General features: G+C 41.2%; 1 protein-coding gene across 5 annotated transcripts in view; it reads left to right on the top strand.

Moving 5' to 3' along the window:
• Positions 1 to 607: 607 nt before the first annotated feature.
• mbnl3 (muscleblind-like splicing regulator 3) overlaps positions 608 to 25,785 on the top strand; it is a 29,699-nt gene continuing 4,521 nt past the window's right edge. For 2 of the 5 annotated variants that reach the window (XM_082553277.1, XM_082553281.1), the window contains exons 1-6: positions 608 to 920; positions 8,966 to 10,033; positions 19,214 to 19,378; positions 19,800 to 20,003; positions 20,097 to 20,336; positions 22,820 to 22,973. In XM_082553277.1, coding sequence (XP_082409403.1) covers positions 9,860 to 10,033; positions 19,214 to 19,378; positions 19,800 to 20,003; positions 20,097 to 20,336; positions 22,820 to 22,973 — 937 coding nt within the window. In that variant the 5' untranslated portion in view covers positions 608 to 920; positions 8,966 to 9,859. Of the gene's footprint in view, positions 921 to 8,266; positions 8,889 to 8,965; positions 10,034 to 19,213; positions 19,379 to 19,799; positions 20,004 to 20,096; positions 20,337 to 22,819; positions 22,974 to 25,785 lie in introns of those variants that run through there. The other 3 variants (XM_082553278.1, XM_082553279.1, XM_082553280.1) reach the window with 3 other exon arrangements.

Below are 25,785 nucleotides of genomic sequence, written 5' to 3' on the forward strand. Positions count from 1 at the left end.
GGAGAACTATTTGTAGAGACTGCTTAAAGAAATTAGGAGAAAGCTTGCCTAAGAGAGTTCAGGATGTGTTAAAGAATAAAGGTGGTCACACCAGATATTGACTCCTAAACTCCTCAGAATTGGGAAAAATAGTTTTTGGCCGTAAACACAGTATTTCCCATCTTCTAGCAAATTTTTTTTTTTAAGTGGCTCAAGACTTTTGCACAGTAGTGTAGCACAAGCATTAGACACTAAAATTATATTATATTATATTATATTATATTATATTATATTATATTATATTATATTGTATTATATTATATTATATTATATTATATTATATTGGGGAATCGTTCAGGTAAGCCTTTCGTTGAACCTGAATGTATATGATGTCACCTACATGCACGTATAGAGCTTGCTTTATCTACCTGCTACATGTTATGGCGGTCCACCTTCATACCTGCCTCCCTTCAGTCGTGACTCTGATTTCCCTTAATGATGTTATCAAGTAAGCGACACACGCACACACACACACACACACACACACACACACGCTCGTCCAACTCCTCCCTCTCCACATTGCCCTCCCTCAGAATTTTTTTTTTTTTTACAAATCTGTTCTCTGTGTTGTGTTCACTTGCATTTGAGCTGCCCTGTAGACAGAGCCCGCTTCTTCTTCTTCTTCTTCCTTTCACTCCCCTGCGGCAACACGCTTTTTTAATTTTCTACTCGCTTCAGATTTATTTTATTTCACCCAGCAAGCGTCCCCCTCCTTTTTTCTCCTTCTCCCTCCCCTAATTCTCTCTCCTCGCTTTAAGGCAATGCTGAGTGCGTTACACCCCGTCTGTGCAGAAAAACAGAAAACAACGATCAAACAAACATTTCAGCCGACGTTACGTTTTTAGGAGGAGACGTCTGAGCCCGGCGGATCACTTGGACAGGTAAGAGAGCGCAGAGCACGCAGAGACTGGCGCAGCCTGACGCATTTGTAATAACTGTGAGTTTCGTATTTAACCCGTGCTGCAGCCATTTAATGTGCCCTGTTTGACTGCAGCCTGTTGCGTGGACACTGAAAGCTGCCTCGGTTATTGCTAAACGCGTGCGTAAATCGCCGCGTTTTACACCTATGCATTGTAGTAATAACGTTTATAGGTATTTGCACGCTTAAGAGCATGTCTGGTAGAGGAGTGCAATGCGCTGTGTGGAGACAAGTGGTGCAGAGAAAAGCGTTTTAGCTTGTATGGAGAATTATAATTTATTGGACATTTAAAGTCCAATTTTTATTTATTTATTTTTTGTGTTCTCCCCAGAGTGAACTGCACCAAATATTTTAAAAATAATCGGTGTTAAATTACTCCCCGAGTCAGCCTCTCTACAGTAATATCGACTGTAAAGCTATTAAACCCTGCAGGTTTCTATCTATGCTGTCATGCGGCCAGCCTTGTCCTTGTTTGTCCTGTATGAGGTCAGACACTCAAGCCACCATGCGACGCTGTGTTGTCACTACTTCCCTGCCTAAACTGTATGCAGTGCTTGTGTGTGTGCGTGTGCGTGCGTGAGTGTATGTATTGCCATCATATCAGACTCATCTAACAGTGCAGCCTGTCAGGACAAGTTCACACTCCCTCCAGGCTGTGGACTCTGTACCAGTCTAGCTAGTTTTTCTTTACTTAATATAAATACAGATAAACTGACACACACACAGGAGTGCACACAGCTGCATTTCCCACATAACCTGTTTTCATTTTCCCCTCTCTCACAGACACACATTAACAGCCCTCCATCTTTTATGGCACAAATAAAACCATTCACCGACACTGTAGCAGCGATTGCAGAGTCAGGGATGCACAATATTTTTACTGTCTCGGCTGTAAAATAGATAACTTTTATTATCTCGCTGCAAAGATGTGAAACTTCCAATCGAAAGCAGCCACACAAGGAAGTGAACTAAGAGTTTTTCTCTCATTCAAAACTGGTGAAGGGCGTGAAATGGACGAGCTGAGCTGCATGCTTCTGACTAATATGATCGGTGTTGTCCTAAGTGATGAAATAGGTTTGTTGTAAGTTTGCTTGAATGGAAGCTGTGGCGCTTTAATGAGCTGAAGGGATTACTGATACTTAACCTAATTACTCTGCTCCGTCTCTCTCTCTCCTGGCTGCTGGCTTTTGCTCTCATTCTGATTTATGGATTGTTCACTTTTTTTAATCAATCACCTGCTCATTGATGTTGTCCTGGTGTGCACTCCTATAAAAAAAGCTGTCTGTTTGCAGGGTTGTAACCTGCAGATAAGTGATGTGCTTTCACAGCTTTGGTATTTTGTTTCATAACTACCTGTGTCCTCTAGAAGTAGAAATCACCAGGCTTTGGGGGAATGAGGAAACTCCAGATTAAACAAAAAAACTCCCACAGGAAACTCAGAGATTCTCGTGTGAAACCAAAACATTTTTTCCAGGGTACAGTTTTAAAAATCCCACACGGTCTTCCCCCGGTTGGTTAAAGGCCATTTTTGCTCAATCTAACATTAATATAAGATGTAGGAAGTTCACCCACTCTGCTTTTATTATTCTATTGTTGTTTCTGTCAACACGCAGCATTAACCAGTAACACTCAGCTTTTAACGACTGAAAATAAACACAAACAGCAGAGAAAGGTCAGTTTTAAGCCACTCAAATTGGACCGCTGGGGAAAACACTAAAATGCTCCATTATGCAAAAGAAACACTGGATTGTTTTTTCTGTATCTCCTACATTTTTATTGGTATTAGGCTACCTGCTAGTGTGCCTGTCGAGGTGACAGCCGGCCCACGGGCCAGACATAATGCAGACGTCAGAGCTCCGGTGAAGGTTACGCTGTCGGTGCACCCTGTTTGATGACGGACGCAGTGCGCTGGTGTCAACAGCAGCCAGCGTCAGTCCTCCCCCATCCGTAAGCCACCTACGTGTTGACCCCCACCTGCTGACTCCTTGAGCCCCTCTGCTCGCTGCAGAAACCTGGAGGACAGGCAGCGGTTTAATCACTGTTATAACTAGGGCAGTCTGTATTTATTCACCGTGCTGCATCCCTGTAATCACCTGTTTGTGCTACATCAGCTGAGATTATTTATGTAAAAAAAAAAGTACACTCGTTTGTACAGCTCGACTTTAACTAAGCAGGAATGCAGATCATCAGTTTTCTAATCAGAAAGTAATCGTGGCTCGTCTCTGTAGCCCTGGTTGCGCAGGTGACCCCACACACTGACGACTGTAGTCCTCATTGTAGTGGGCTCATCCTCTAGCCCATATCTTATGTAAAAGTCTAAAATGCGCATCCGAAAACATAAATAAAAGTAATTTGTTGCCAGAAAACTAATCAGCAGCTTTTTTTTTTGTATTGATCAATATTTTTTAAGCAAAAGTGCAAAATGATGTCAATGTTCTGGTTCCCACTACAGATGATATAGTATTAGATTTCCCCCTTAAGAGTTATCTTAAAAAAGCCCTTAATCATCATGTTGTTTGACTCTTTGTGACCTTGCAGTGGTGTCCACAAACTCACGCAGTCTTATTTGCCACTTATTCTGACGGGCCTTAGCAGACCTGCAGAAGCTTAAACGTGCCTGCTGCTTTTGCAGATTCCCAGCAGAGCTGCTTAGAAGACTTTAGTTTCTCTTTTCACAAGTCTAAAAATGTTGAAGTTGTTTTCCTTTGTTCACCTGCACGCAGTTTCTTTGCTTGCTAACAAGCAAAATAAGTGAATCCAACATTCCCACAATGGTGAAAAAGCCAATGTTGATTATGAATTGACCTATAAAGAATTGCTTGATCCAAATGAACTTTAGTCACAACATGAGTGAAAAGATGAAGACAAAAAGTATCTGGAAATCATTAATTAATCAGAGGATCAAGGAAGTGTATTTTAAGAAAGTTAGTTTCATTAGTTAAAATCAGTTTATCTGTCAACCAGAATTAAGGTAGATTACCTCCAGCTCTTGGTGTGTCAGCATGGCCATAACCTACTTTTTATAAGCATGATATTCATGCTTTAGTCTTTAAACAGCAAGTCATTGTATGTCAACATTGCAAATGGGATTATTTGTCAATGTAATTGTGCATATATACACTTCATTAAGACATTATTATTTTAATATACACATTATAAACCCTTTCCTGGATATATTATGTTTAATCACTGAACAGCACTTTGTTATCTGTGGTGTTTGAGCAGATAATTAACATTAATAAAACTAAAGTATGCAGTATCACACCCACGTTTCCTGATCAGCATTTAGTGTAAGAACCAAATTCTTTCTCTTTCATTTTTTCTTAGTCAACCCTTTCACTCTGTCTGCTTCTTCATTCCGTGCTCACTGGCTTTTTGTTCAACTCGTGTGCCTTGTGGTCTCCTCCTGTCAGATCTATTGTGGTAGGTCGGGTTTTGCAACAAAGCAGCTTAGCAGTAGATGTCAATTTTAAACTGTGTTTAAAAACATATTGAGACTGTTGATATGTCAATGTCTTATTAGCCTGAACTATTTTTAACAGAGATTACAGTTTTTCAGCTGCAGTAGTATGTTAATGAGTCCTGGTTGACCAGTTTACACCATTTCAAGTGTTTTCATGGTGTTTTAGAGCTATATATGAAGAGGAAAGGTGTGGGTCTGACAAAGAAACCACTTACAGTGCATGCTCATTCCAGTGATCGTGGTGCGTCCTGGATTATCCTCCTCTCCGACTCTAATAATCTGACTATAATACACAAAGTCTCTGTCTGTCTGACTGTGTGTTTGTTTCCTTGTCTGCAAAGTCTTTCTACGCTATCAGGAGTTGGGCAACGAAACTTAGAAAACAGATAAATCTTAGGCCCCTGAAAGCTCTTAGCCAAGGATGGGCAATTGATTTTCCTTAAGGGAACCACATATGAAACTGGCACTGTTGTAGAGGGCCGCATCAATAAGCTTATAAAGAACTAAAATTAACACTGAGCGGAATTAAATTCAAATTATAGGTGTGGCCCTCCACGAGAATCTCAGCTTTGTCATGTGGCCTCTTGGGAAGATGTATTGCCAGCCCCTGTTCTTGGCTATGTCCTATATTATGTCATCATCATGTTGCTTAACAACCTCCTAGCAACAGGCTAAAATGACCTGATATTTGGCATTTACGCGTCAGTAAAACCTCATAGAAATACCCCATCCATTTTATTTCACAATAACGTTTACTATACAAAAGATAAATTGTGCTTAATACCTTATGATGCCATCACATTGCCTAGCAACCACCTTGCAGTGGGATAACGCTTGACCCATTTTTAGCATATACATAACATCTACCAGTCTTATTTATTTATTTATTTTACTTTTTTTTACATAAAGGACATCAGTTTACCAACAGCAACAGGCCAACGGATGCTGAGGTGTGTTGTTGTGATTATAATTTACAGTTCAGCTCATAAATTCAGTGTTTTTCAATTCGATTTTATTTATATAGCAACAATAATCGCCTCAATGCACTTTATATTAAAAGGTAAAGACCCTACAAAATACAGAGAAAACCCCAACAATCAGTTGACCTCCTATGAGTGACGATAGTTGAAAGGAAAAACTCCCTTTTAACAGGAAGAAACATCTGGAAGAACCAAGCTCAGGGAGAGGCGGCCCTCGGCCATGACCGGTTGGGGTGAGGTCAGGAAGACAGGACAAAAGACATGCTGTGGAAGAGAGCCAAAGATTAATAATAACTAATTATTAAATGACAAGAGCTCTATTAACACATAGTCAGTGAAAAAGAAACAGTGCATCATGGGAAACCCCCAGCAGCCTAGACCTATTGCAGTGTAACTAAGGGAGAATTCAAGGTCACCTGATCGGGGTCAGCTGAGGGACTATGTGCTTTATCACAAAGGAAAGTTTTAAGCCTAATCTTAAAAGTAGAGAGGATGTCTCCCAAATCCAAACTGGGAGCTGGTTCCACAAAAGAGGGATCTGAAAGCTGAAGGCTCTGCCTCCCAATCTACTTTTAAGTACTCTAGGAACAAGTAAGCCTGGAGTCTGAGAATGAAAAGCTCTACTGGGGTGATATGGTACTATGAGGTCTTTGAGGTAAAACGGGACCTTGCATGTGATGAGATGGATTTTAAATTCAAAATTTTATTCAATAAAGTCAATAGGAAAGTGTTTACTGAGGACATAGATCAAGTTGGCCAAGCACTTTTTTTCTCATAGGCTTCTACACAACCAGAAGTCTTTTTATAACCAGAGAGGTTGTCCCCTATGGACCATTAAAAATAATGCAGGTTTCGGGCACTTCTTACATTAGCTTCACTTTTCAGACTTGATCCACCTTTTGTCCTCTCTCTAGTATCCATCCATTCATCCAGCTTTCTTATCTAATTCAAGGCTGTGAAGTGGTTGGAGCTTATTACAAGAAAGCTACCCATCACAGGGCAACAAAGAAGTAGCTTAACACTTATTGGAATGAATGCCATGAAATTTCTGCAAAGAAATGTGTGGTTTCTGATGAAGATGAGATTTTAAAATTTCCAACAGTATTAATGAGCAGGTACATGTTTGCTTACTATAGTCCCCTACCATATGTTTTGCCAGGATACTGGGCAGTGGTGCCTAGTAAGTTAACATGCACAGCCGTGCACTAACCTACAGTGTTAAAGTATGTACTAGTTTGTTAGGGTTATATGGGAATTTTGCAGTATTTTGCATGTAGCTCACAGTATTAGCGTGCAAGAAGAGCATCACACATATCCACTAGGAAAGGAAAGGATTGTCAGTTCATTCAGAGTACTTCTGAATAATTTGATACTCTTAGGTTGCAGTAAAAGTCATCTGTTCTTTTCCATTTAGCTACATTTACATGCTCGGTGATGTAGGAGCAGCTCCCACTTATAAGTAACTAATTAATAAAAGTTACTTTATCACTTGCAAAATGTCAGGTCTGCTAACTCAGGCGCTCACTGGTCTGTTTATGACCATGCTGTAAAAAAAACAAACAAACCAACACCCCCAAGTGGCCATGTCACATTTAACCCACTTACACATTATTCCATGGCTTTAATTCTCTGTTTTTAACTGTTTCCTTTGTCTTGCTGTATCCATAAAGGCCTCAATAGAGGCAAGAGGCAAACTGAGGAAAGCAGAGTCCCAGCAGCTTGTATGAGGAAGTAAAAAATTGTTCCTGTGTATATTCAAAGTTGCCCAGTGCAGTGTAAACTAGGCTGGCATTGGAGGAGAGCCAGTTTTTCAATGCAGCTTTCCAAGAATGGTTGTAATGGCAACTGTGCGCCATTTGGTGTCTGGTGTGGCGAGCGCGAGGAGTGTTGCTGAGGAGCATTTTGATGATGTGTGTTGCATATTGCTGAGCTGCATCGTCAGGATGTGCGTAAGCAGAGGCGTTTGACACTGATGTGGACCTGAATGAAGGACAGGCAGAGCTGCAGGAGGAGGAGGTGCTTGCCTTGTGCCCCTGAGAAAAGTTTCTATCGATCTATAGGTAGGCTGAGAGGAGAGAAGAGGCACAGACAAGCAGAGTGGTTAAAGCAAGCAAAGCAATTGCTGTACCTGCTCATCTCTCATTCCTCTTTTTTTGGCTGGGATGTGTCTTTGTTCTTGTGTTTGAAGGTGGGTGTATCAATTCAGTTCCCACCTCCCCCTTATCCCTCCGTCTCCCACTCTGCTGCAGTGTTCTCCTTCTGGGCTGTGTATCTGCATGCTCACACACACACACACACACACACACACACACACACACACACACACACACACACACACACACACACACTCGTTCCCTCACATTCTAGCCCCCCCCCGTCGCTTCCTCCGTCTGTGTCTGCCACCGTCAGACGCAGGGACTGATAATATCTGCTCCAACGCCCTGTCCTCCTTCCCCTGTTTTGTTTTTTTATTTTTCACTCCTTCTTTCCTGCATCTCTTCTGTTCTTAATTAATTGGACATGCACTCAGGTTTTAAACAGCATAGTCTTCTTTCTCTTCAATTTACAATTTAAAAAGTCCCCCCCAAAATGCAGTCTGGACCTCCTCTTCCCTTGAGAAGCTGCTAGTTTCTTCTGTGTGCATGTGTCACCTCTCTGATCAGTATCTGTATTCACTTAGTGTCTGGACACGTCACTCTGCTCCTTCAGAGTGAGCAGCACAACAGGCTGCATGCATCATCCTTGCATCATGCTGCAGCAGAGTGCACAGTTTGGATAACTCCTCCACATCTGTGAGAAGACTGAGCTGTCTGGTTTCAGCTCAGGGCTCTTGTACAGCGTGGATATTAGCATGTGGCTCAGCCATGACTGCCATGACTGTGCTTGTACCAGTGAGGAGGGGTGGGGGAATCAGAGAGGAACAAGGACAGGCTGTGTGAAGGGAGGAGCTGAGCTTTAAACTGCTCTGTCATTGGTTAGTCACGTGCCCTGCCTGCTTGTAAGAGTCTGCCTGATTGGCTGCTGCTCTGCATTGAGCACAGCAGCTGCAGTTGTGATGAACTACCCCTTCTCTCTCTGCCCTGGCTCTGCTTTTCCTGTCTCTACCCCTCGCATTAATAACTGTCTGGCACTCATCTGTGTGGACCAGCGTGCCAACCTGTGCCACTTCAAGGACACCTCTATCCGCTGTGTGTTTCTGCGTGAATCATGTCAAGTTAGTCAATTACTTTCTGCTCCATGGAGCTCACCGGAGTTAAAGTGACGTCTCCACTGCCTGCAATCTCCCTCCCTCCATCCTCTCCCTCTCTCTCCCTCTCTTATATCACTTAATCAAGACATACTGTAGCTTGCCCTTTCCTGTTCACCGCTGCCTCCCTCCCTGCTACCCTATTTGTTTGCCCTCGTCTTCTCCTCTTTGGCTGTTTCGCGTCCACCCTCCCTGCCTCGTGATCCTCGTCGCCCTCCGTTTAAGCAAACTCCACACCAGGTTGTAGCTCTACAGTCACGTTCTCTCCTCAACAGGCTGGTGTTTTGTTAACGCTCCTCTGTTTTTGCAATCCACAGCAAGGCAGCAAGCAAGGACATGCAGCAGAGAGGTCAGTGAGGAGGAGGAGGAGGAGGATGACAGCAGAAGAATAGGAAACGGACAAGGAGGGATGAGAAAGAGACTGAAGTAAGAGGAGGAAGTGGAACTCCAAAGTGCCTACTGCGAGGGTACGTCTGCCGAGTCTGCTGGATTACAGCGGGACGGTGTGTGTCTGGCCTTGAATGGAGGCTGTATTTTATCCTGACAGCCACAGAGTCATCCATCCCACATTGCTGAGCTGCAGTCCCAGCATACCCTGAGCTGAGCAGCCACTTCGTCTCATCATTACAAGGACATCTCCGTGTAAGACTGTCTGTCTTTTTTTTTGTTTTATTTTTGTTTTGTTCTTGTTTTTTGTTTTGCTCTAAAGAAATCTTTAGTTTCCTTGTCAGGCTGCCCAAATATAACTAAAGTAGAACTACAGTGAATGCCCCAGCCTGGCCATGTTGACGTGAATGTAGTGGTGATTTACAGCGGGCTGATACAGGTGAATGCACACACTCGGCAACTCTGCGATCCAAGCGACATGCCAGAGTGATGCCCTCAGATTAGTTTCCTTTTTTTCTTCCTTTTTTTTGAGACAGAGCTGGCCTCTGCTCACAGTCAAGCCCCTCTATATATCTCACTGCAGTGAGACTTCAGCTGCCACTTTTCCCAGGAAGAACTAATAAACATCCCCCAAAATACACCAACCAAAAGGACTTGCTGCCTATTTGCACTGAGGAGAAACCGAAAATATTTTTGCTTCTGTTTCCTCTGTGTTGTGCTGGGGGATTTTTTGTCTTGAATCACCATTAGTCACCCTTGCTCTCATCAGACAGTTTTCCGTCAGTTTGCCCACTGCCGCTGCACAGCGTCTGCGAGCGTCTCTGATGGCTGTCAGCATGACCATGGGACGAGACACCAAATGGCTGACCTTGGAAGTGTGTCGTGAGTTTCAGAGAGGCACCTGCTCGCGGTCTGACGCTGAGTGTAAGTTTGCACATCCCTCACGGAGCTGCCATGTGGAGAACGGCCGAGTCATCGCCTGCTTTGATTCGCTCAAGGTAACTGTGCTACAGACACGCTGCTCTAATACAGCTTGTTTGTTTCCACACATTCATTGTGCTTCATGTCAAGCTAGTCAATGGCTTTTGGCTCTGTGAAGTATTATATAGCTGAATGACATATAAACACATCCTGACGTACACACAAACCAGGATTTTGTGCAGTGTTTCAAATGAGTTTGCTCGTCTTTAGCAGGAAAAACACATCACGTAGCGATACGTTAGGATTTGCGTGGTCCACCCCTTAAACCTATTAAACTATGTCAGTTGGTCATAACTTTACTTAACAATATATTCTAATTTTATCTTTATAGTGTAAATCTCTGTGATTCTGGGCCTGGAAAGTATAGGGATGTGTGTTATTTCAAGTCTTAGTAACATTTTTCTGTAGTTTTTAAAAAAAATTGTATAATGAAGGAAAAGTGTGTTCTTTTCACGTCCCACAATGGCCTTTTTAATTCATGAGAAAAACAGCTGTAAATGACATATTTTATTTTGTCACCATTTAGCTAAGATAAGAACACGTCATTAGGGGTTTACTGCCTGTAAAGAGCGTCTGGCCTCCCCCTAAGGGGAAAATCACCAAGACTGTAATAAAATTCTTTTGAGCTATTTAAGTTGGGAGTTATTTACTTACCAGTAACTGTAAAGTACGTTTTCGTCTATCGAATTGCCGGAAATAACAGCATAGTGCATAAACTTAATGTAAGTGAGGTAACAAAGACTCTTTCCTTTCACTGTTTGTGACAAGTTGTGGCCAAAGGCCTATTTTGAGGTACAAAAAAACCCTGTTCAGGTATATATATATATATAAGAAAGAAAATTCAGGCTCACCAAAAGGATTTTGGCCTTTCCCCCAAAAAGGAAAACCACCGAGACTGCGATACAGAATATTTTTAACCAGTTATTCTGAGTGGCAGTTTCATTTACTCAAGACTATAATATATTTTTATTTCACAAATGCCAAAAATATTCTGTTAAGTGAAGTTACACTGGCTCAGTTTCTTATCTATTTGTACTTAACATTAGTTAGTCTCCAAAAGGCCTGGGAAGCCGGGAAAAACCTGTGATAGTGAAACACCCTGTAGTTTAGATAGTCTACTGTATGATAAAGAGGCACTGCTGACAATCATTTCCATACCTGTAATAGATTAGAGCCCAGCTGATACATTCTGCATATCTGTCTGTCTGTCTGTCAGCTTCTTGGCTAATGTTGAGCGATTACAGATGTATTAGAGACACCATATTTACCTTTTCCTACATGCTCCATTTTATATGATAACTTTATGATAATTTTTTCCCAAAGAACATAATAGAGAAAATATGCTTGGAGTAATTTAGAAATAGTCTTATTAGTGTTTTCAGCACATGCAGCAGAGTAGCATGAACAGACAGTAGTGCAGTCAGGCGGTGTCTTCACATTGAATTGCTTGTGAAAGATGTGGTAGTTTGTGAAGGATAGATGGTTTTTTAATAAAAACCCCAGCATTTACACTTTTTATCATAGCTGTGCAATTTTATACCTGTGTATTTATAAAATATCATTCAGTATTAATATCAGAATTGTTTTAATTAATAGAAATTGTCATCAGCTGCAAAACTATAATCTTGCACTAGTGATTTCCTCTGTGGCTCAGATGTCAGGGTTAATATATCTTAATATAGTTGCAATTCTTGCTTTAATATCAAAAAACAAAAAACAGTTTGTGTGTTATTGGATTTTTGGTTTTTTTACTTGGATACTTTTTTGGCTTTTCTTGAACTAATATCAAAGTTTAAAGTAGCAAGAGCTGAATTTTTTCGTATAATGTGGCGTTATACCTCTTTCATTCAATTTTAGGTGTAGCCTGTGATTTTCACAATAAAAGCTCTGTTATGTCTGGTGACATTTGATAGTAGCTTTATATTTTAAACTGAAAATCACAAAGTAAAGGTTTTTTTAAAATTATTATTTCTGATTATGAATTACTATGTATCATTTGGCTGCCTCAAATATCACCCCCCAAATAGGCACATTAGCTAATTAGCCGTTTTACTGTCTCCATGTAAAATACTGTCTTTTTTTAAAAAAAAACTTATAGTTTAATGTTACCATATTGATTTAGAGGTGAAAAAACATGTGTCTGGTTACTGTCTGGGTCATAAACCTTTCAGCCAGATTTTTTTTGGCCATGGTATAACTGGTATAACCAGGCATGAGTCTTAATAACTAAATACAGATTCTGTCTTTATTTGTAGCTAGATAAACCAGGGAATGACATCTGGTTTTCCAGATATTTATTGTTTCCGCTCGGACGAGGCATAATTTCTCGTAAAGCGGCTCAGCTGATGCTCTCTGTTCCTCCACCACCTCTGATGTGGGCTAGTCGGTTGTACTGCTCCAGCATCTCTGTCGCTGCTTTCCTCACCCCCTCTCGCTCCTCTACCACAGAATCACAACACTAGCGCTGCTCGCACGCTGTGTAAAAACAGTCTGAAACGTGGTGCATTTTAGAGGAGTTACATCTCTCAATGGCCAATTATGCTAAAATCCAGAATACACTGTTGCTCCACTCGTGCGCGTGCATTCGTGTTGATCTATGCATGTTTGTCCACCAGCTTTGCCTCAGTGAAAAAGTGAGACTCGGACAAGGGGCTTTCTGTCTGAGTGCAGCTGCTGTCTCCTCGTTTATTGAGTTAGAATTTATTATTCAGCCATTTTTCTGTGTTATGTCCTCCAGAGAAGGGGGGAGTTGGAGAGGAGAGAGAGCGAAAGAGAGAGGGGGCCTAGCAACAGCACAGGAGTGCATACCCATTGGATAGTTTGATCTTCCTGAGTGGCACGGCTGTTTTTAGCACCGAGCAACAGCCTGGCCCTGTACTGGTCTCACTGACAGGAAGAAGAGGCTGTTTGAAGCTCCAGGGTCACGTTGATAGTCTGAGAGAGAGCTGAAGCTGGTGACGAAGGTCAGATCAGATGGTTTTAACATGCAGTGCCGCCACAGAGTGTGAAACCATCTTTTCTATGCCAGTGTTTCTGTCTTCGTTGTTGTTCGGGATTGTGCTCAGCTGACAGTTGTTGCTTTCAGTCGACTGACTAGAAAAAACAAGGAAGCGTCACGCACTGTCCCAGGCAGAGCCACTCTACAGCATCGCTCCTTCCTCCTGCTCCCCGCCCACCCCTCCCTCCTTTGTTAATTTCATTTCTAATGGCTTCCCTCCTCATCATCCCTCCCATATCTGGCATCTCCATGCCGGCCCAAGCCGACCGCTGTCATTCTCTGTTGCTCCTCCATTAGCTCTGTCTGGTTGGTCTGAACCCACCGCCTAGTTCTTTTTACCTTGTTAACTGAAGTGCTGCTGTCATCTCAAATGATTAATGTAGGCACTGCATCTACCCACCATGCTACTTTTCAACCTAAAGATGATTCAATAGCAGTGTCACCTTTGAATGACATCATCGAAGGACTGCAGCTAACAACATTTTATGCGATTTAGATTTAGGAACTAATCTTTGTGGTCAACTAACCTAATGTGAAGCGCATGAAAATCTCCAAGTTTAAAAGCCAAATTCTTCTTTGAAATCGATTTTTTTTGTCCAAAAAAACCAACAATACCCCAAAATATTTGGGTGCTGCTAACACCCTTTTTATGTGTCTGAGCCAAGGTTCATGGTTCAATCAGACCCAATATAAAAGATGGACATTACCTCCTGATCTGAAAAGCAAAGCCAGTAAGGAAATTTCTTAAACTGACATTAAACTTTTTGACGGCCACCAGGTGGCCATATATATGGTTGAACAGTTCTGGGAAAATGGCCTTATTTCCCGAGGATTTCATGGGCTCAGCCACTCATTTCAGGCCACACTGAATAAAATATTAATTTCATTTTGTAAATTTTGGTCATTCTAAATTTCACAAAGGAGGATTATCCAGGTATCCTAATCAGTTAATAAGTTGTCAATCACGAGTGTGGTTTCACTTCACTGTTATGAATTTGGATTGTAGGACTGGTGAGGACTGAGGCAGGATAACAGGAGGCAGACCAAAAGCCATTTGTTTAAGCTGATATACCAAAATCGAAATCAATGGTGAATACGCAGGAAAATTAAGAGTCACCAGGACATAGACTAAGGAGAAGGACCGGACTATTTATATACATGAGATAATAAGGGAAGTACACAACTCATAAACAAAGTAGCAAAGTCAAAAAGTCATGCAGGAGTACACAATGGTGACTGCAAAGGAAGATCAACAGACAGCAAGACAAAGACTAAAGTAAAGGATTGGACTATTCATACACTTGAGGTAACAAGAGAGCTGAATGAAAGAGGGTAACAACACAAGAGTGATCACACAGGTGAAGACAATCAACGACAATGGGTCAGGAGGGGAAGTTAAACTAAAAGTTTAACACAGGAAAGAGATGATCACCAAAGTAAAACAGAAAATGAATAACAGCGAAACAGGGAAATGCCAACACTGAAACACCGAGGGGACTAATAAAATATCATAAATACAAACTACAAAACTAGAATTAAAATATCACCAGAAGTGTTTCCTTACAATCCGAAGGAATGACTGAAAATTAAAGTTTAGCAATAAACAAAATAAAGAATGAAAAAACCCTGGAATGATCAAACTGAGAGTACCTCCAAAAACAAACAAGGATCCTAAACTTAAAAATTACTCAAAACCCTGAGACCAGCTGAAAAGACCGGCCCGGGGGGTAACGACATTCGTGGTAGATATGTCCAGCTGTTTCTATTCTTTCATTTGCATGATGTTAGTGAGAACTTACACAACAAAGTAAGTAAAAACGTAAGACCAGGCCCTCATCGCATCAATGTTACCAAATACCACTGTGAATGCTACACTGATATTCTAAACAGTTGGATTTGCCAACATAATCTAATAACGATGTCATAGTTATATCAGTAAAATGCATAGTATTTATGTTTGATATTAATGCAGAAAAGTCTCCATGTACTCTGGTTATTCTGCAGTTACAGAGCAGTATTATTGCAGTCTTACCAGACTTAGCAAGAAACGCAATGTTGGCATTACATATGTGTTTGTATCACTGCGATATCCCTAATATTGTTATGTTGGGCCACATGAGGGACAGCTCCTCCTATCTGGTGTTCTAACCTGCTTTATGAAGAGCAGCCAATCAGAAGATGGATTATGTTGAACTGGCAACCAATGCAAAGGCCACTCTAGCTGAGTCCAAGAATAAAAAAAGTGGTGGAAATGAGCGTAACAGGTCGTCTTTAACTGAAAGAAAGCACCAGTTGTGTTTCATGTTAATATTGTTTACAGTGCAGTTCTGTCATTGTGTGCCACAGAGTAGAGCTGCGCTGTGATCTTTTTTTTATCGACGTACTAGCTCTCTCTTCTCTCTGCGCATCAGCAGCACACTACTGTACAAACAGGGACTTTCTCTGTGTTGTGTAGTGTGTTGCCATGGCTACCAAAAGGAGATTCCTGACCTAGTACTCTCCTCAGCACCGCTATTCATTGGCCTCTTTCTCTAACCCAGATGTCACAGCTTTCATAAAGGTTTTGTATCAAAGTTTTCTTTATTTCTTTGTGTTTCTGTCTGGATCGTGCAATGCATAACGTCAATGCACCATTAGATTCATTAATAGATACTTTTCTTTCCCTCTCAGTTGGAGCAGGCATGCTGTGCTCATGGGACTCTCTCTTCATTACAGTCTCATCCCTAAACACACAGCTCGCTGACGCAAAGCTTGCTCCGGTGTAGGCGAGAGTGTTTTTATATGCCTGTGTACCATCATGACCGGTTTTCAGGCGGCTGCGTTGCTGTGTGCTCTCGTGCTTTTTTGTCTGCTGTGTGAGGTTGTGTGAGTGGATGCTGGTGAAGAGACACTGCGGCTTCCCCCTATTTTTATAGAGTTATCCTGCTGCTAACACCCTTTTTATGTGCCCTCATCTCAGCATGTTATCCATCACAATCAGAGCCTCTGCACCATGACGTCAGCTTGTCTTCAGATTGTATTATTGTCCTCTGCTTTAGTGCTCTTGGTTTGCTCGTGATCACCTAATGCGAGGGACTTTCTGTGGGTGTGGTTTGATGACAGAGCATGTTGCCGAGGCTCAGCGGAGGTAGTTTAGCGGGTTAACGACTCATCTGCAGGAGCAGACAGATGCTGTCAGCCCAGGGGTTTAATGAAGACTGCAGTTTCTCCTCTGAGTGTGCGTTGACCTGCAGTGTTCCTGCAGCACCATCTTCACCTTCCCCACAGTCTGCCAGGGAGCAAGGACACTGCTTTAACGGCATTCTGGGCCAAATTGATTGCTTTTAGATAAATGGATCCAAATCTGATTTAGAGTTTGTCAAAAAGCCAGAAATGACAAGTAAAAAGGAGCATGAAGAATGACTTCTGATCAAAACGGGTTTTGGCCACAGCTGCTGATGCAGGATAAGATTCGCTGGTAATTTATGACTTTAATTTTTCCCAGTTTTCTGAGATGATAAATTCAAAATATCCACGTATTGTGCAGTAATGAGATTATCCTCAGTTGCATCTGTAAATCCATGGCATTGATTACAGAGTGTAGCTAGAACCAGCTGAGTTGTAGTCTCATTAGATGATCAGATTTTTAAAAAAAGAACTGGAGCTGGCATTTCGGTGTCCTGCGATGTTTATCCAATTTAATAATCTTTTAATTTCTATTCCATGATAATGCAGAGCTGTGTGATATTTGGAAATGTTTGTTTTAATATAAAGCCCCTGAAATTTTCATTTCTGTTGATTAGAAATGGCACATTAAAGAAGAAAAGTTGTGAAAATATCCAATCACACTCTGAAAATTATGGATAAAAAGCCAGTTGTGACATCATTGTAGTATTGTAAAGAAATGAATTGAGTTTCATTCATTTATGTTTCCTTAATGACTGACTTCAAAGATTCTTTCTAGAGGCATCACAAGCAATACCACATTGCGCATCTAAATTTGGACAATTAGCATAAAAGATTATAATGTGTGAAGCACATTTACAGATATATAATGTTTAACATAAAGGTCAAGAGTGGATTAGTGGTAAATCAGAGCTGTAGTCATTTTAAATAACTATATTATAATTTTATAATTATTAATACTTTTGGAAATTATATTAATTCTTTGTTTTTCTACACTATATTTTACACTATGTATTTATAGTTTATTGTGGTTTTATATATGTTGATTTATGTTATGAATGTTGTAAAATGTGAATGTAAAAGCCCAACAAGGGACAAGGGTCGTGAATTAGCAACAGTTATAAACCCATCGTGCAGCACATTGGTTTCATGTGCCGTAGTGGAACTACGTTAAACTGCATTTTAATTAAATAAATAGAATTAGAATTAACCCAATATAAAGCCTTTTTAAGTTTACTTAAAGCTAAATCAACTTAGATGAAGAAGATCAATCAAAGTGCTTGTCAGATTTTAGATCATTCAGATCAGCTTATCAATTGTAAATGCTTGTTTTAAAGCAATGCATTATTTGACTTATTTACTCCTTATACAAAGCAATCTGTTAAAGTACCACTGCAGCAGTTTCAGTGAAAACCAGTGCAAAGAGTACTGGATGGTGATTCTGCACAGGAAAACAGGCTGCTTTTTCTTTATGTGCTGGCTGATCTTTGCTTTTGTAACCTACACTGCTTCTGGTGATGGCACAGGCTTGGCAAAAGCAACCCTCCCGGTAACAGTTTCTGTCCCTGGTAGGTTTGTGCCTTTTCAGGTGCTGTGGTCAGGTGTACTTAGTTTAAATCTATACACAGTGTTCTTTTTGACTGGCAGTTCGTGGTTGATTTACAATAACATGGTTCACAACATCGCTGGAAACATTGTTACCTTGAAAGAATTTTTTCATTTCTCTCACTTTAAAAATGGTATTTTCACTTCCCTTTGTTCTTATTACTAAAAGACTGATATAAAACAACTCTCTCTTCTCTACAGACCTACATTGCTAGAAACCCCAACAGCAAATTTTGCAGCTATTTTCTTAACCAAGGCTAGAATTCAAGAATAGGAAATCAGTTACAAATAAAGATGCTTATTACATAAGCTCACGTACTGATGGATGTATCTCTGTGTTCAGTAGATTATCGTATCTATGATTTTTCTTTTTTTAAACATTTTTTTAATATATTATTAGAAAGAAAAGAAAAATCACAAACAGAAATTAATAATTAGTAAGGACTGGTTCCCAACTTTACTTTATAAATCTAGTCTGCATATATGAATTATAGGCCTATGTACAGTTAACTCATAGTTGAAATGCTTCTTGACGATATCATGATTCTTTGCAGACCAGCTTTTTTTTGGCTGATGCTGTTCTGTATCAATTCATCTGTTATATCAAAGCCACTTTCGGCTGCTTCCTTGTCACAAGAGCTCACCACAGCAGGTAGCTCCACATGTTTGATTTGGCAGATTTTTACGCCGGATACCCTTCCTGGCACAACCCCCGGGGGACTCATATCTCTTTCCCTCTGTTATGTCAAAATGTACAAATTTGGCTTGTGAGTTTATTTTTTCCAGTAATGACTGCTTTTGCTTTTTCACTCATGCACTGCAATGTTTTTCCCTTATTTCAGAAAATAGGTTATTTTATTTTATTTTTGAGCTGATATCTTCCCGATGGAGATACTGACTCTATCATAGAGGACGGTGAGAGTTAAGCATGTGTTATCAGCCTCCAGCTTTATCGCTTGTCACTTTAGTTTATTTTTCTGCTGTGGAAAAATCCAAAGCTGGCTCAAATACAACACCTGTCGTTTCACATTGCCTCAAAAAATGACTTAATGACAAAATGAAATGATTATATCCTGAGAAATTTAAAAAAAAAACACCTTTGAATATTCGTCAGAACTCTTTTACAAAGCAGTTGCATTTTTCTCATGAATTATGCAGCAGAAGCTCTTCTGGGGCTTCATTAGTACTTCATTCACCAAAATTTATAAGGCATAGTCATTAGGACTCCTCTGAAAGCACACTAGATCCTTGATGTTTAGTGTAACAAATTACACTTGATTATATGGATGACTCCTCTGCTAAACTTGAATCGGTTGCTCTGATAAGAGGTGATTTTTATTTATTTAATTATTTTTTGAGTGAGAGTGAGTTTTTGTTGCCTGCTTAAAGCTTCTATGCTCATCCTTCCTGTCTCCGCTCTCCTCTTCAGGGGCGTTGCACACGCGAGAACTGCAAATACCTGCACCCACCTCCGCACCTGAAAACCCAGCTGGAAATCAATGGGAGGAACAACCTGATCCAGCAGAAGGCCGCGGCAGCCATGTTGGCTCAGCAGATGCAGTTCATGCTGCCTGGAACACAACTGCAGCCCATAGTGAGCAGCCCATCCTAAACTATGACTCTACAGTAATGCAGTCAACAAAACACCGTGCCGTGTGCAAGATGTGCGCTAAACAGACAACAAGGAGTAGAATAATATTTCACTCTATCAATGCTGGTTATTTCTGTCCTCTTACATACATGAAAGAGGGAATAAAAAGAGCCTTTTTGTTTTTAAAAAGTGTTTGAAAGCCAAAGTTTCTTACTGTACAAGGAAAAATTTGCAGAATCTCAAGTGACATTGAAAGTCTTTTATGTATTCTGCCTGCTCAGCTTTTTTTTCATGCTTGTAGAAGTTGTTTAGGCAGCTGCATTGTTCTTATTCCTGTAAAAAGCAGTGCTGGCAGTCAAGCACTTCAAGCCTCCTATTGAAAGCTCTGCCATAAATTGTCTCTTTCTTGTTCTCTTTCTTTCAGACAACATTCCCAGTGACACCCTCTCTGGCAACGAGTCCCAGCATGGCATTCAGTCCATATCTGAGCCACATGGGCCCAGCGATGGGTTTGATGCCTGAGCTGCTGCCCAGCACTCCCCTGCTCGTCCCCGGGAGTCCTACCGGTCTAGCAGCCATGGGAAATGGCACCTCCGCACAAAAACATGTGCGCACAGACAAGCTGGAGGTATGCAGCCAGCGTGCAGTTGTTGTGTTTCTATGTTTTGTGGAAAAACGCTGAAAGGTGATTGTTGATCGGTGCTCCCACCTGCCCCGCCAGGTTTGCAGAGAATTCCAGCGCGGGAACTGCACGCGAGGTGAGAACGACTGCCGCTACGCTCACCCCCTGGAGGCGGGCATGGTGGACTGCAACGAGAACTCGGTCATTGTCTGCATGGACTATATTAAAGGCCGCTGCAGCCGAGACAAGTGCAAGTACTTCCACCCTCCAGCTCACCTGCAGGCCAGAATCAAGGCTGCACAGCACCAAGCCGGTCAAAACACCCCGTCCTCAGGCTTGGTGAGTCGTCCTCGACACTGTGTCTCTGTACTTTTTAACAAAAATAAGCATTAAAATATTCTCATGTTTTTCAGAAGAAAAACATGCGTGTAAGCCAACTGTAAAGCAAGCCAACCTCTGCCATACAGCTAAATCCATAATTTGTTGGACAGTTTTTGTTTTGTTGCTCTGTTTAATTAATAGCACTGCTGGGTTGAATCAAGATGTAATTGAAGTTTGGACTTTCAGCTTTCATTTCTAGGGGTTTTACAAAAAAATTGCATCAGCTCTTTGAGAATTACAGTTTTCAGCTTTGCCACCTCCATGCTGGCCTCCTGTCTTTTTGTCAGTGCCATCGTCTCCAAACCAAAGATCATATCCGGTCTCACTATCATCTCGTAAACCTCCCTTTTCACTGTTGCTGCCACAAATCACCCTGACACTCATCTCCACCCACTCCACTCTGCCTGCACTCTCTTCTTCACATCTTTTGTTTGCTGCTTGGGATGGTTGACCCCAGGTATTTAAACTCATCCACATTCACTACCTCTGCTCCTGGCAGCTTTATCTATTCCCCCCACAAAATAAAACTTCTAGAACTTTGCAGACTTTTTTGGGCCTTTTTGTTCTTTAGTGTAACCAGTGGTTTGCATTCTCTCAAGTTCATGACTTTGTTAAATGTTGGGAAGCTATTTTTCTTAATCGTGGAAATCGTTCTGTTATCATTTGGTGTTGCTGAGCTGGCCACTGTATTCCTTCTTTTTAAGAATGGGTCAGGTTGTTGATTTTTCCAGTTTTTTTCTACGTCTCTTTGGGTCTTATATTTAAAATTAAAGTGAAGTTTTTTATGAAGTAACAAGGAAACAGGCCTCACCTGCTGATGACTGGGCTGGATTGGTACCAATCTGTTGTGGTCGAGAGAACTGAGCATAAAAACGTAGCTGTGGATTTACCGGTCTGTCTATGTTCCTGCACTCACCTGTGGTCACCTATGGTCACGAGCTCTGGGTAGGGACTAGACGAATGAGGTCAGAGATACAAGTGTCGGAAATGAGTTTCCTTTTGAAGGATGACTGGGCTCTCCTTTAGAGATAAGATAAAGAGCTGAGTCATTCAAGATGATCTCAGAGTAGAAGTGTTGCTCCTCCACCTCGAAAGGAGTCAGTTGAGGAGGTTTGGGTATCTGACTAGGATGCCTCCTTTTGAATGATTTAATGTCCTACCAGAAGGAGGCCCGGGGCAGACCGAGGACCCGCTGGAGATATTACATATCTCGGCTGGCTTGGGAAAGACTTAGTGTCCCCCTGGATGAGCTGGAAGTGTTGCCTAGGGTAATGGAAGTCCAGGTTTGTCTGTTTAGACTCCTACCCCCGTGACGTGAACCCAGATAAGCAGTATAAAATGGATGGATGGTATCTGATCTTCAATCACATCTCGATTGTTTGATTTAAAATCGACTGTAGTTGTTTATACAAAACTACAAATTATAGACCCAACTGTATCTGCTGTTTAACAGCATTTCACAAAATAGTTTGTTATTCTATGTTATTCTCTTGATTTGTGTTCCTGAAGCTACAATTTTCAGTTTATCAGGTTCTTGAAGATTATTTGAGTACAACAGTTGCTGCTTCTTCTAAAGCTTCCCTGCCAAAGATTCTTGACAGCATATGTGCTCCACACACAAAACACTTATCACTGAAATTAGTGTCCAAGTTGCAGTAAAAAACAGGACAATTCATGTCACGTCAAGTCCAGGCTGTATTACCAGCAGCAGATTTTCCTTTCCAGTGCTATATTGTTCAATGATACAATGTAAGATCATAATATCCTGCTTCAGATAGGATGATCTGGTCTAAACGGTTTGTTTTTTAGCACATTAACTGCTTCTATCGTATCGTTCACTATTTTGAGTGAAGCTGCCTGTAATGACTAACGCCATCGATGTGAGTAATCTATAGTTACTGAAAGAAGATACAAATCATTAAAGTGAAAGAACTTAGAAAGATCATTTCTAGGTAATTTGGTTTTGGTTTTAGCTTGTAACATTGTTTTAACTTCAGTAAAGAAGGGGATTGCTGCTGTGTTACTTCTGTAGATCAGGTGGGGTCATTCAAACATACTCCTGCTTCAGCCACATCCCACATTAATGGCCTGTGTGTTAAGGTTTTATACCTATATATCCTGGTTATCTTCCATAGCATTTTGATGGTTCAGCACCGGCCCCATTAGAAGATGAAATGATAGAAGCCCCATTTTGCTCTTGGCCTGACCTCTGGGCTGTCCTTACATCACTTCAGTTAATCTTAGATACTGCAGTGCCCTCTTGTGGTGGTAAAAAGCATCCATGTAATCTTAATGGTAAAGTTTATATTCACCCTGAGATGACACCAGATTAATCTACTTTTGTTTTTTTTGTTCCAGGGAGAGTGTTTTCTGTACACCCATCACTACCTGTGTTGAAAGATAACCACTGCTTTCATTCATATCCTTCTCTTCATGGCCAGGGTCTGCCCCCGGGGGCCATGCAGCCGCTACCAAAGAGGCCTGTCTTAGAGAAGAGCAACGGAGCTGCTGCCACCGTCTTCAATCCCAGCATGTTCCACTACCAGCAAGCCCTGGCTAACATGCAGCTCCAGCAACCAGCCTTTATCCCCACTGGTGAGTCTCTGGAAACCTTAGCAACACCAGTAGGAGGTCCCTTGAATTCATACACCCTCAAACCTTGAATCCAAGAAGTGGCCTGTGCACACAAACACAAAGGTGGAGAACTGTAGGACGAAGAAGTTGCTGTGTCTGTTCAGGGCTTCTGTGCTGTGTGACGCTTCTCTTCTGTTCCACTGTCTGTTGTGTTGCTTGATTCGGATTCACTCTTGCTTGGCTTGTGATGAGGCCATAGAGTCAGAGGACACAGCTTAAAGAGACAAACACATTAAAGGCCTAAACCACAAAGCCGGATTAGGTTTTTAGCAAGGTTCAGGTTTAACTTAGAGTTTTGAGTCACAAAGGTGGTTCATTAGTCACTATGGCAGCTAAAGCTGCAAACCTAACCTGCACGTAGGAAACAACCACCTAGTCACTAACCAATTCTCAGGAAAATGCCATCATCAGTCCTGGAAAAACAGGTGGACCTTAATATCCAGGTAGGAGAAGGTCGTGCTTTAGAGAAATATAGATCCTTAAGAGCAACGTTAATGCTCATTTTTATCTAGCAAGCAGTTTTAAAGCCATTTTATTTATTTTCATTTGTTCTGCAAGGCTTAAAATCATGTCTGATCCTAAAACTGAACACTTAATACTCGTTATTACTGACTGTTCATAAAATCTGCACACCTACTGGTTTCAATTCAGTTTTTTAATTGTTCTGTCCTTGCTCTCAGACGGTTTTACACAGCCGGGGCTGCAGCTCAAAGAATAAGGTTACAAGTGTCTTGTGCAGATTTCTGAATATGTCAGATCCTATTGAGCCTTAATGATTGAGCTTTGATAATGACAAGTCAGTTAACCTAAACATTTTCTATTGTAGCATTTTTTCCAGTCTTTTGTAGCTTTGTCTTCCTTTGTAAAATCAGCTGTTCTGCTGCCATGTTTGTGATTGGTCAGATGCTGCCAACACCACCTCTTTCATGTGAACCGGCTCCAAGATAGATTGAGGACACCCCGGGTTTACTGGTGGAGTTGATAATCACCTTCAGCTTGACTGCTGATTGTTACGTTCTCCAGGAAGTCTGGAGGGAATGCGGGGAAGTAAAAATAAAAGTGTCTGCACCAAGGAAGCAAATTTGGCACTAAAATAAAGGTTTTTAATTACAATTAAACTGAGACGACAAAGCTACTATCACCAACTAAACAGGGAAGCATAGCAAAACCTAGACGTTTGACCAATAGGATAGTACATGTGCACATACACACTTGGCATGCAGTTTTTATTCCTCGATACTTGAATGCCATTTTCTTCACTACAGCATTTAGAGATTTGAGGTGTTTGCACTTTTACTTTACCAGCAGCTTGCATCAGTGTGTTTTTGTGCGCCGGTACACATTGTGCACTAACTCCATGCTGCTTGCTTGTGCTACCTGCTCTAACCTGAACCTGTGGGCACACCTTTGTCTGCTCTCTCGTCTTAACTTTCGCTGTCATCTGTTTCTTGTTTTATGTACGTGTTTGTACAAAATGTGACCAGCCGTAGGATTGGTGTGTTAATCAGAGGCCTGCACGACCATACAGGTGACCATGTTTCGCCCAGTTAACTATAAATTGTGTAGTTCGTACATGTGCAGTAGAATTGATTAGCAGGGATTCAAGTTCATGCTTCTTGTGTTTTATGTGAAACGGTTTTCCTTTAGGGGAATGAAATTTCAAAAGCAGACAGACCTAAACCTGGAAGTGTTACATGGACGATGACTTTCTATTTGCAACATAGTTCATGGACTATGCGTTATTTAATCAAAACCAAACTACTGGATGACCTGACAATGAGAACCGACTATTCTCCGTTGCTGAAGTCGAACACTGATTTTCTCCATCCAGTTTAACAAACAAGTCTTAAGTGCAAGTGTTTAATCATTTAAGCATTTGGATTTACATGAACTGTGCCAGCTCCGGTAGCTCAGACTGCTGGGAAAGCAGGGAGTGGAAAAAAACCTCATCAGCTTCCTGTCAGTGTCTGTACTCACAGATTAAGGGACCTCCTTTTTTTGCTCACCACACAAGGACCCCACCTGCACCACCCTCCTTAGAGCTTCCAGAAGCTCACTTCAGGGCTGAAGTGAAGTGCCAGCTGGTTTAGAGGAAGGTTTTACAGATTTTCTTTTAAATGCACGAAACAAATGTTCACTCAACTGATGTCAGAAATATCAGAATATTGTAGTTTAACCATGGAGGATTAGACTATGTCTGAGGTCAATGCTGTTCAGGATTACATAACCGTGGAACAGCAGCAGACTGATGCAGGGTTTCTATTCAGATAGTTTAGGGATACCAACAGTGATGAGAAGCACAGATACACGATTCACTCGGTCAGTCCATCTGAACTAAAAATCTGGTAGATTAGAATCACAAAAAGTTGCAGAAGATGTTTAGTCATGCATACGTCTGCGTGTGTGTGTTTCCTAACTTCAGTTCCACCTTTATTACATTTCCCAGTGCTACATACTGATATTAGGACGTAAATTTAATACATTTGGAGAATAATTTTGACATAAAAGAAAAAAAGAAGCAAAATATTTTCATGTGTCTTTGCTGTTATAAATTGCAGTAAAATACTTTTTCAGGATGGTCCGAGTCCCTCTCTGGTTTTGTTTTTGGGGATTTCTTTTGCTGAATTTTGTCCACTTTAGTTTCCAGCCTAAAGCAGACTGCATTTCTATAACAGTGGGAAACTTTGTTTGTGCTTTTGCTTACCTCACTTGAAAATATAAAAAAAAAAATTAAGCAGAAGAGGTAGTCTCACTTTAGTGCAATATATGGGTC

The sequence above is a fragment of the Aulonocara stuartgranti genome (assembly GCF_965226115.1).
Source record: "Aulonocara stuartgranti genome assembly, chromosome: 2".
Lineage (NCBI taxonomy): Eukaryota > Metazoa > Chordata > Actinopteri > Cichliformes > Cichlidae > Aulonocara > Aulonocara stuartgranti.